The 12,038-nt window shown below is 43.5% G+C and overlaps 1 protein-coding gene across 1 annotated transcript in view; it reads left to right on the forward strand.

The window, feature by feature from the left end:
* The first annotated feature begins 882 nt into the window (after positions 1 to 882).
* The window catches only part of ari-1 (E3 ubiquitin-protein ligase ariadne-1), a 177,007-nt gene continuing 165,851 nt past the window's right edge, over positions 883 to 12,038 (forward strand). The window contains exon 1 of the mRNA XM_068356551.1: positions 883 to 1,219. Within this exon, the coding sequence (XP_068212652.1) occupies positions 998 to 1,219 (222 nt within the window). The 5' untranslated portion in view covers positions 883 to 997. The remainder of the gene's footprint in view (positions 1,220 to 12,038) is intronic.

Raw genomic sequence — 12,038 nt, forward strand, 5'->3', positions numbered from 1 at the left:
TTTTAGTATAAAAAAATAGATAAATAAATGAATAAAGGCAAAAAAGGCAAAATATAGTCCTACTAAAGTTACCATAAATCTTCGTTAATTAACGTGCACATTATTTTAAAGGAAGTTGGAAAAAAAAAGACTCATATCACACCATTCTCTCCTACCACTATCTTGGATGTCAATCCTCAGTATATTTGAAAACGATTTTACTATCTTTACGGTGTTTTACTAAGTTAAAATCCATTTTATAAATTTAATTTAACATAATTATGTTGTAGTTTACTATCATTCAACTTCGTAGATATGGGTTGGTGTTTTAGTTGTAATATGACGCATGAATAATTTATTTAGTAATCAATAGTTCAGGAGGAAATTTTCAATAGCAAATGGTAGGCTACATTTCAATTCATATCATTACAAAAACAAGAGCCAACTTCTGTGCTTAAATCAAAATGAAGAAGCCCAGTCCAATTCCTAAAGGACCATTCTAAATTTGATGTACTTTCTACATATAATATTAATTTCATTTATGAGACTCCCAAAAGTAGTCAAAGTAGTCATATTTTTGTTACGAATATTTGTAATAAGAGCAGTTTTCTTTTTATATAAGAGATTTGCGGAATGGGTACGATCTTATTAACCTAAAAGAACGTCTTACAGTGCAGATTTACTTTTCATTTTAGTATTTTCTGACATGATGGATCATTGTGCTTCATGTAATATATTTTTATAGTTTATAAGTAATTCATACTTAGTTTAATTGTCTATATCAGGACGATAGCAGGAAAGACAGGGATGTGTGTAATTTTATGGGTCATATAAATCCCCAAAACGAACGCAACCTTTAAAATGCTTAGCCTTGTGCATAACCTAAAAGAACGATTCTTGTTTTCCAATGACGTCATCCACAACAGAAAAGAGAAGGAAGGAATAGTAGAGAGAGAAAAAGGAATTAGCTCCTAATTTTGCCTTCGAGGGTTAACCTTGAGGGCTAGGAGAGTGCGATATGCAGTCCGACGAGGAATACCTTTATGACTGTGATTCAGGAAACGAATCATCGGGGGACGATGTTGGTCTTGAGTTCGACCTCGAAGGAGAACCTGGTGGGAGTTGTGTCGGGGCAGGGAAGTACCGAGATACCGAGGATTACCCTTACGAGGTCCTATCTACCGAGGACATCACAACTCACATGATCGATTGTATCAAAGAAGTCAATAGTGTAGTCAATGTGAGCATTCTATTGTGTACCTTACTGTAGCTTAGGCTAAGCTTACCATCAACTTTTGCACCAACCCAGTTAAACACCCTTTTTACTTCCTTCTTGAAAAAAATTATTTATTTTTTTTAACCTGGATTCATAATACCTTTCACGTTGACCATATATCAAATAAGTGGCAGATATACAGCTCATAAGTTGTAGCTAGCTTAGGTAGGCTACCTAAACCTAACAGGGAAAGTTAACATTGTTGCCTTTGTTATTGTGTTTATATAAATTTGATCTAGATTTATGTGTACAGTATCTATTAATTTTGGATTTAAGCCTAATAAGATTTGTTGGAGATGCACAAAGAGGAAACATAGGTTTTTGTTACAATTTTAGTTCAAAACTAGAATGTAATTCTTAGGAGAGATTAGAATTTGGCCTATTTATTATATGTTTTGAATAAATCACTTCTTATTGTTCTTAAATGTGTATTTGAATCGAAGACCCCTGATACTATGGGTTAATTATATTTAATTGGAAAAACAGAAGGAAGTTGAAATGCTGAGATTAATCCTAATCCAACTTGGGGTTCTTGGTCTTTACCCGGTGGATTTCTCTAACCTAACGTATTCGATTGAAAACACAGATTAAGCCAAATGTATATTTTGTATTTGGTATTGCAGTACTTTGCTGTTATTTTACTTTACCCTGCAGGATCTGCAAGATTAGTTTAAAATACAGCCTTTTAAGTATTCAGAGAATGTTATAGTTTAGTTGGGGTTAATTGTAAATTCAAGTATTGTAGCATTTTGAGAGCAAAAGTCTTCAAATTTTTCATGGATGCCGATAGATCATCAGTCATTTTAATTTCAAGTGGGATCTTGGTATACAGTCATGGGTAACATATTTGAAAGCTCTAGAAGGTACAGTCGTGGTGCATTTTGCTCTAGTAACTTGAAAGCATTCATAACCAGTCTTGTGTTGAGACAATTTGTTGGCTGCATGATTTGTAGCAATTCTCTTGAATATTTACATCTAATTTTGATAAGTTGTCATTGCACATATCTTAAAAAAATTATTATAGCTTTTATAGGCAACTAGTTTTGTTCAATCACTCCAGGAGTAACCTTTTTTTTGTGGTGGAACACCTCTTATCAATCTCATTACTCTCTTTATCATGTGTAATTTCTCAAGTTGTACTTGGTACGTTGTTTTATTCGATAGAGCTGCAGTAATCTGATAATAACACAGTTAGCCTACGCAGATTTTTCTTAAAAGAACATTCATCCAGTATATTTCTCTTCAAAAGCAATTTGATCCTACACAAATACAAACCATCATTAGGAGTATGACTTAAATAATCTGGAACAAATGTTAAAGTTGTAAAGATGTACAGTAGTTATAACTATCAACGTGTGGCCAGTGCTCCCCACCCACCTGTCAAATACCTAGACGTTCAGTTTTGACTTTGGCTGCAAGAATCACGTAAGTGCTCTTGCTGCCCCGTCAATCTTGGTCGTTTTAATCTTTTTCTTTGCAGTTTATTTAGGGGAAGGGCATTAGCATGCGGCTGTGCTTGGGTAAACCTAGTAAGTGTGATATGTTCATGCCTAAACTTGCTGTTGATCCCCATCATCTGAGTGTTTTTTGCCAAGGGGATAAATGTTCACAGTCTTCCCCTTTTGATGAGTGCAGGTTGTGGCCTCCACTCCAGTGAGTTGAGTGTGCTGAGATGGCTAAGAGAGATTCTTAGGTACAGTCATACCTCAACACAAAAGAATTTGCTTACGAAATTTTCACTCAGCGAAACGAGATACGAAGAATTTTACGACTTACATCACGAAAAATGTTTCGGACAACAAAATGAGGTGTGGTACAAGAGCCCGACCGTGTCCAAGAGTGATTTTAAAATTCGCTCTCTGCCAGCCCGTAAACTCGCCACCATTTTCCCGCGCCCCCATTGGTTATCTCCCTACTCAGATGCTAGTTACTGTACCACCATAAGATCCTGCTCTCTTATTGGTCAGCATCTACTGTACTATATCCCATCATGTACCTACGCATAGGCGTTCCTATCTCTTTTCGTTTCGGCAGCGGTATTGTACGCATTGACTTGGTGTTTGTGATTTCGCTTTCGTAACTACTGTATTGAACTAAGTCGTTTGTGATATTACGTTACGTTATTAGCCATGAGTTCAAAGTTCAAAGAAAGTATCTGATGTCCAGGGAAAGAAGAGGATGATGCTTTCTATGGAGACAAAGATGGAAATAATCAAGAAATACGAGGCTGGCATCCGGTTAAGTGTGATCGCGAAGGACTACGGTCGAAATCTGTCTACGGTAGGACCGATCCTGAAGTAGAAGGAAGCCATCAAAGCAGCAACACCTTCCAATGGTGTGACTTATCTTCAGCAAGAGGAGCCATGGCCACGATGAGATGGAGAGACTGCTGTTTGTCTGGATAAAGGACAAGGAAATGGCTGGAGACACTATCACCGAAGAGATAATCTGCTAGAAGGCCAGCGCCATTTTCAGTGATCTCGTGCGTGCTCAGGCTGAAGCTGAAGCAGGAGAAGGACCATTGAAGCAGGCATCCCCAGAGTTCAAGGCTTCTCGTGGGTGGTTTGAAAAATTTGAGAGATGCTCTGGCATTCATTTGGTGGTGTGTCATGGGGAGACTGCAAGCTCGGACACGAAAGCTACCGAAGTATTTGTCCAGAAGTTCAACGAAATGACTTCAGGAAAGCTACAGTCCCCAGCAAGTCTTCAACTGCGACAAAATTGGACGTTTTTGGAAAAAATGCCTCATTGAACGTACATCACGGCAGAAGAAAAGAGGCTACTCTTGCATAAGCCTATGACGGACAGGCTTACCTTTGCACTCTGTGCAAATGCCAGTGGGGATTGTAAGGGGAAACCCTTGCTGGTGTATCACTCCGATACTCATCGAGCCTTCAAGGGCCACAAAGTCATTAAGGAGAATCTTAGGTGTTGTGGAGGGCTAATGCAAAATCCTGGGTAACAAGACACTTGTTCACTGAGTGGGCACTTGTTTGTTTTAGCTCGACTGTGATAAAGTATTTGAAAGAGAAGCGCCTCCCTCTGAAATGCCTGCTGGTGTTGGACAATGCCCTTGAGGAAGATATCCTAGCACACTATTCCTTCATCAAGGTTCTCTTTCTTCCACCTAACACCACCCCTCTCCTCCAGCCCATGGACCAGCAAGTGATTTCAAACTTTAAGAAGCTTTATACGAAATATCTCTTCAAGAGATGTTTTGAAATCACTGAGAGCACAAACCTCACCCTTCGTCAATTTTGGAAGGAGCTTTTTGATATTGTGATATGCCTCAAAATCATTAATCAAGCTTGACAGGAGGTTTCGAGGTGCACCGTGAACTCTGGGTGGAAGAAGCATAGGCCAAGCTGAAGACGAAGCTGAAAATGTTGACTATCCTAAACCTGTTGCTCAATCTGAGGTTGCCATGATCGTTACACTCGGGACAAACATTGGTCTGGAAGTTGATGAGCCCGACATCAATAAGCTTAACGACGAGCACCAAGAGGAAGTTACGACTGATGACCTGAAGGCGTTGGAGGCCATGCGACTGAACTTTGTTCAGGAAGAGTATTTTAGCAGTGAGGTGGAGGAGGATGACCCACTGACAACGGCAGAAATTAAAGTGAGAGTAGATGGCTACTATAAAATGGTGACTTGTAGAAAAGAGGCACACAAAAAAAATTATCTCAGGTTGTGCGCTTGAATACTGTAATGACTTTTGCCTGAGTCATTTCTGGAAAATTTTAAGAAGCAGGCAGAAACAAGCTTCTTTGGATGATTTTTTTTTTTTAAAAAAGAGGCCTTCTTTAGAAGCAGACCAAGCTCAAGATAAAAAAATGAAAGAAAAGTGGCTGTGATGAAGAAAATATGTAGTGTAATTAAATTTAGAAAATACAAAACGTAAAGTAAAATAAAACAAAGTTAGAAAAAGACATTTAATTTTAAGTTTATCTTAAAGTTAAGTGTTAATATTTCCTGCTATTTGTTAATGTGTTTCCTAAAATTAAGTGTTAAAGTTTTATAAAGTAAAGTGTTTGCATTTTCTGACACTTGTTAACGTTTTCCGCCGTTTGTCATCCTTCCTACCGCCCCACCACTTCGCTCTCGGACATCGCCTCACTCCAATGGTAAGGTTCCATATTTTTGTTACTGTTTGCTCTGATTATACATTTCTTTTACAGGTAACTAATTGTCAAGTTATTATTGAATGACCCAAATAATTGTATTCATATATTGAGTACTGTACAGTATAGTGGAGTGTATCTTTTTTATAATCATTTAATGTGGTGTTTTTGTAGGGGGTGGAACGAATTAGGCTATTTACTTGTAAAAGGCTACTGACAAGGCGAAAAAATCACGTTACGAAAGCCTCTACGAAACCAATTAATTTCGTGTTGTGAGGCTTTACAGTATCTTAGATGGCAATGCCTAAACAGAAACTGAAGTAGCTACTTTTCTTTGGCTTTGCTCTAGCTGCTTTGAATCCCATGGATTCCTGTGAGGCTGGGTCCTCTCGAGGAATTTGTAGGGGAGAGGAGTCCTTGATTCACCCTTGGTGAAATCAGAAGTATCAGCTTCTATTAAAGGTAATAGTCCACAGCCTTTCCTACAAGGCTCACTTTTAACTGCTCCGATCAACAATGACAACCTGGACCTGAGGAAGTTGTGGCAATCCTGGGGCATCGCTGGGAGAGCTGCTGAAGGTGTTTTTGGCCTCTAGGATTTCTGAGGATTTTCTTGCTGTATCTTTCCCTTTTCCTGCTGCACTTGCTTAGGCAATGGACAACACGGTGCCTTTTGGTGGTATCTAATTCTGTTGAAGAGGTCTCTTTGGCTACTTCCTCCATGGGATCTTCATTGTTGGCCTCCAACATCTTGACTGAAAAATTCTGTCAAGAAGCATGTGCATTCCTCTTCCTTTTCTAGTTCTTCTTCCTCCTCCTTTGTCTTGTCTTTGGCTGGTCCTTCAGATACTGCTACTTTACTTCTGTTTAGAACAAGGAGAATGATAAGAAATTGTCAAAGAAGTTCAGGGATCCATGCCATCCTAAGGACCTCCCTTCCAGCTCATTGGGAGCCTGCAACTCCCCACCAGCGCTGGTGGGGCTCACTCCCTGTTCCCAGTCTGTAGGAGGTACTCCTAAGATTCCTCTGTTGCCAACTCTTGTTCCTGGGGCCTCTCCTCCAGCCGATCTTAGGAGGAGTTCGGAGGATTCGCTCCGGTGGGTCCCCCTGATGGGGAGAAACCTTTCTCCCCTTGCAGGAAACCTCGGGAAGAGAGCGTGCCAGAACTACAAGGTAGCTCCTTGCAGTTCAAGATCCCACAGGCCTTACCCAAGGGGAAGAAGAAAAGGATCCGTCTTTCACCTTCCAAGGAAGACAGGGCAATTTGCTACAGGGACTCATTTCGTCCCTCCCCTCAAGGTACAACCTACAACCGGATGTGATGTTCCCCCTCCTTCTGTGGACTGCCATATTTTCCGCAGGCCAGTAGAGCCTGTAAAGCCCTCGCTGACAGAGGAACGCCTGCCCCAGGGCAGGGAGCCCAAGGATTGGTTTACAATCCCTAAATCCTTGGCTAGGCTTCCCCCTACTCTGCCTGTTAGGCAGTTGGAAGCGACGACGTCCACAGCAGTTACCCTGTCTACGGTTCATCCTGATGACGACTTGGACCCACCCTGGGTCTACTATGAGTGTGAGCCTGGGAATAGAAGGGCAAAGCGATCTTGAGGATAACGCTTTGCCAGCTGCTGCTTGCCCTAAGCTAACCGAGGATGAAAGGAAGGAATCAGAGCATGCCTTCTGGCAGGTTCTTTCCTGCATTTGTTCCATCAATGGGCTGCCAAATCCATCGGTAGCCCCTCTTCATGGAAAGGAAACAGTTTTGGACCAGTTTTATGGTACTGTACTCGGAAACCCCCGAAGGCCAGTGCAGCCCGTTCCAACTCATCCTCGAAGCTCCTCCCTCCTCTGTATGTTTTCCAGAGGAGGTATTACAAAATCCTCGGAGAGTCCCTCCCTACTTTGCCTCTCGGCCATTCCATACAGGTACTCTCGAGGGCCACGCCCTTCGGGAAGTTCATGGGACTTCCAGTCTCGTTCTTAGCCTTTGAGATACTCAACCAGGAGAAGGTCACTAAGTATGCCATGCAGGCAACTTTGTGGCTCATCTTCTGGTTGAGTTCCTAAGGACGACTGATTTGATTCAAGGATCTGTCTCGGGAGTCCTCCAGGAAGTCTACGGAGACTTTCATGATATCTTGTACTCGGGCCATCGAGTTTCTCTCTAATCAGGTGGTGAACCATTAGGCCAACACCATCCTAAAGAGGAGGGATGCCGTCATAGGAAGATTCCATGGGCAGCCCCTCAGGCCCAGGTGGCGAGACTCGGGAACACACCTTTTGAAGGTAATTCTCTTTTCAACCCCGAGGATGTTGAGCGGGTGGCAGAGAAGTGGAGGAAGGCCAGCCAGGACTCCTTCATGCAAAAGGTCTCGACAGTCAGGCCTTACATTTCTCAGCCACAGCGGAAACCACCTCCGGGATCGCAGACAAAAAGGGCTAGAGTCCCTAAACAACAGGGTCAGAACCGGCCTAAACAGGCCTTTCGTGGAGGTAAAGCAAAGAGGGGATTTGGCTGAGGCCAATCCCACTAGGACAGGCAGTCCTCCCTTTTTTTCTTCTGTGGCAGGATGCCTGCAAAGATGCTGGTAGAGGTGGCTTCACCACGGGGCCAAGCCCTGGACACTCGAGGTGATTCGTTAAGGGTACCTCATCCCGTTCACTCTCTCTTCCTCCACTGACTCGAGTGCCTCTTCCATCGAACTCCTATGCAAAGGGATCTGCACAGGAGTGTCCCCTCAGGGCAGAAGTCCAGACCATGTTGGAGAAGGGCGCTCTCCAAGAGGTCCTTGATGGGTCCCCCAGGCTTCTACAGTCAAACTTTTTTTTGGAAGAAAGGCATCTGGAGGCTGAAGACCAGTCATCGACCTCTCAGCTCTGAACAGGTTTGTCGAATAGACCCCATTTAGAATGCAGACGGCCGACATAGTTAGACAAGCGATAAGACCGCAGGACTTCATGTGTACTCTAGATATGAAGGATGCATACTTCCAGATCCCAATCCATCCATCTTCCAGGATGTATCTAAGATTCATGCTAGACCAGAAGCATTACCAGTTCAGAGTGCTGTGTTTCGGTCTTTCCACAGCACCCCAGGCCTTTACGAGAGTGTTCACCCTAGTGTCATCTTAGGCTCACAGAGTTGGCATCCGTCTCCTAAGATACTTGAACGACTGGCTGATTCTAGCAGACTCGGAGGCAGTCCTTCTCCGCCACCGAGACAAACTTCTAAGGTTTTGCCAGGATCTGGAGATTGTGGTAAACCTTGAAAAGTCTCACCTGCTTCCCTCTCAAGAACTGGTATACCTGGGCATGCGTATAGACACCCTAAGCTACAAAGCTTTCCCATCAGACGAAAAGATGCAAAGGCTGAGGAAGATAGGCGGGAAGAGCTTCCAGCGCAAAGTTGGCTTCGCTTTCTCGGTCACCTGTCTTCTCTGACCTTACTGATTCCCAACAGTCGCCTCAGGATGAGATCTCTCCAGTGGCATCTGAAATCCCAATGAAATCAGTCCAGCGATTCCTGGGATCATCTAGTCTGCAGAGGACAAGAGGAACGGTTGGACGTCAGATGGTGGCTGCAAAGGGGTCGATCTTCTTGTTCCTTCCCTGGAGTTGTTGCTCTGTTTAAATGCATCAAAAGAAGGGGGGCCGCATGTGCTACCCCACTACACCTCCGGCCAATGGTTGGAATCAGAAAGGTACCAGCACATAAATCTGTTAGAGATTAGGGCAGCCTTCCTGGCCCTCAAACAGTCCCACCAGGTCCTGGCGGTGCACTCCGTGGTATTGATGAGCAACAATACCACGGTAGTAGCTTATCTAAACAAACAAGGCAATGCCTTTTCGCAGCAGCTGTGCCATCTTACAGTAGAGATACTCAGATGGGTAGAAGACTTGGTAACCTTCTCAGGTTGCTTCATTCCAGGCAAGCAGAATGTGCTGGCAGACAAGCTGAGCAGAGTGACTCAGATAGTGGGCATTGTGTGGTCTTTGATCCTCTAGTAGCTAACAAAGTCCTGACTTTGTGGGGTTCCCTGACTGTGGATCTGTTTGCAACGGGCCTGAACTTCAGGCTCCGGTTATACTGCTCCCCAGTCCCGGATCCCCAAGCTCTTTAGTAAGATGCTTTCCAACAACGGTGGATGAACCTCGATGCTTATGCCTTTCCTCCGTTTTGTCTATGAGGAAAGTCGTTGACCGCATATGAGCAAGCAACGACTTGCGAATGACTAGTAGCTCTGCTATGGCATCATGCAAAGTGGTTCCCGGACCTTCTGCAACTCCTGGAGATTCCGAGGGAACTCCCTCCACAGCATGACCTGCTTAAGTAACCACATGCCAACATCTACCACAGAACCGTAGTTTTGCTTCGGTTTCATGTCTGGAGACTGTCCAGCACCTCCTCACACAGAGAGGCTTTTCTCAACAGGTTGCTAAAAGAATGGGTGGACATCTCAGACGATCCACAGAGGCAGTCTACCGGGCAAAGTGGTCAGATTTCTGTGGTTGGTGTTGTGGAAGGGGTATCTCTCCCCTCGATGCCACTGTTCCAACTATAGCGCAGTTCCTTGTATACCTTTGGGAAGAAATGCATCTCAGCCTTGAGTCTCGCTTTTAGTCTGTAAGTAGATATATCCTCCTCGTTGGAACTTTCTTTGCTCATACGTAGTTACGAGCTTTCATGTCCCCAGTCAGAGCTTAGATCTCCTCCTTGGATCGTGGTTCGGGTCCTTCAGTCTCGGAAGGCCCCTCCTTATGAACCATTACGCCAGGCTTCCGATTGCCACCTCACGTGGAAGACTGTGTTCCTGATTGCTTTGGCCTTGGCCAAAAGAGTCAGTGAACTGCATGGTCTATCTGCTGATGTCTCCCACTCCAGGAGATAGGGAGAAGTAATCCTCAGCAATGTCCCTGAGTAAGTTGCTAAGACTCAAAATCCGGGTGTGCTGGACTAAAGGTTCGTCCCATTCCGGATAGAGAGTCTTCATTCTGTAACTGAAGATCCAGACCAACTGTTATTATGTCCAATAAGGAGTCGGAGGTGTTACTTGAAAAGGACAACGTAGATTGCCCATGTGTGCAAGTGCGTTTCGTTAGCACGGAAGGTCAAGAGGAGGGTCAGTGCATTACCATGCATCAGCACTTGATTTTAGCGAGGGTAAGGTTCTTACTACTGTACTTCGATATCAGATCGAAATAGAGAGAACCCCGGGTCATAGCCAAGGCCAGTTGGTAGGACTTCCCTCTTACTAAGAGTAAGTCACCCCTATAAATAGCAAAGGGTTTGTATTTGTGCCTAACTAATGACAAATTTGGAGATGATTTGTATTTTTCCTAGCATACAAACCTTGAGCTTTTTATACAATTTTTGGCCCAAGAAGTCCTGCCAGAAAGCAAAAGTGGTTACTCAGCCGACAGGTGTGAGTGAGTGGGGTAGCCTGTCTACCCTACCCTCCCACCTGCTAACTAGTGGATGGAGGTTAGTTATCCCTCACTAAATCTGTCTTGGCTAGTCTTTCAGCTTTGCTGAAAGTAATACCCATATAAACAGCTCCAGGTTTGTATGCTAGGAAAAATACAAATTATCTCCAAGTTTGTTATTTTAATTTATTTCTTTTAGTAGGAAGTACATTTAGATGACATATCTGATACAAGGAAATCTGTTCTCTTGTGAGCAAGTTCCATTTACACTTGGTAGAAACCTAACATCTGAACATCCCCATGCACATACCATTAGGAGGTTATGCTCTTATACAGGACCAGGTGCTCTGGCATTTCCTGGGATAGTTAAACAACCAGAATTTGGTTCATAGGGACTTAATCCTTCACAAGGATGGGTCTCCCAGTTAAAGGGCCATGGGTTGTATTCCTGTAGGAACAATTCATAAATTTTAAAAAGTAATTTGTATTTGTTTCTACATGGATGCAAACCTTTGTCCTTAATAGGAATATGATTTTAGCAAAGCTGGAACAGATGGGTAGTCACTCTGATTTTAGGTGCCGAGTTGTATGGACTTACTCATATGACAATACAGTACTGTATTTGTTTTTCTTCTTTTTCTTTTGAGTTTGATTAATTTAATTAAATGAATGTTGAAACCATGTGTGGGCATGCAGGTCCATCCATGATGTTTCTGGTTGCAAATGTGGAACATTCATGGGCAGGAGCTCAATGGACCCCCATTCATTGTGCCTTTCTTCCAAGGGCCATGACTGCAAAGTGTCATCGCATTGCAAAGAATGTAAAACAGGCCTGTCATTGTAGTGGCTTGAGTACAGCTAAGCAGAATACAGTACTTCTCCTTCAGGTGTTCCTTGAAGTTGAAGAGTTCCTCTAAGTGTTTCTTTCCTGTCTCTGGTGCTCAGTCTTCTGAAGGAGTGACATAGAAGGACTGTGACCTGGAATTAACCTCTTGACATTCTTCGAGGGAGGTGGCCTTATCTAATTCTCATAGAGAGGCAATTAGTCCCCAGGTAGTTTGGATTGAGCCTGATATCTGTCTTATTAGTCCCCTTTGGCATGAAGGACGTTGCCGCTTTCCCTAGAGAAGCGGCCCCGCCCTTCTCCGCAGGTGAGTCCGTCTCTGTGGATGACTTGTTACAGATTTGGCCTTCCCTTGATGTCACTGGTCCTCTGTTGAAGGAAGGCCTGTTCGAG

This window comes from Palaemon carinicauda, chromosome 2, assembly GCF_036898095.1.
Source record: "Palaemon carinicauda isolate YSFRI2023 chromosome 2, ASM3689809v2, whole genome shotgun sequence".
Lineage (NCBI taxonomy): Eukaryota > Metazoa > Arthropoda > Malacostraca > Decapoda > Palaemonidae > Palaemon > Palaemon carinicauda.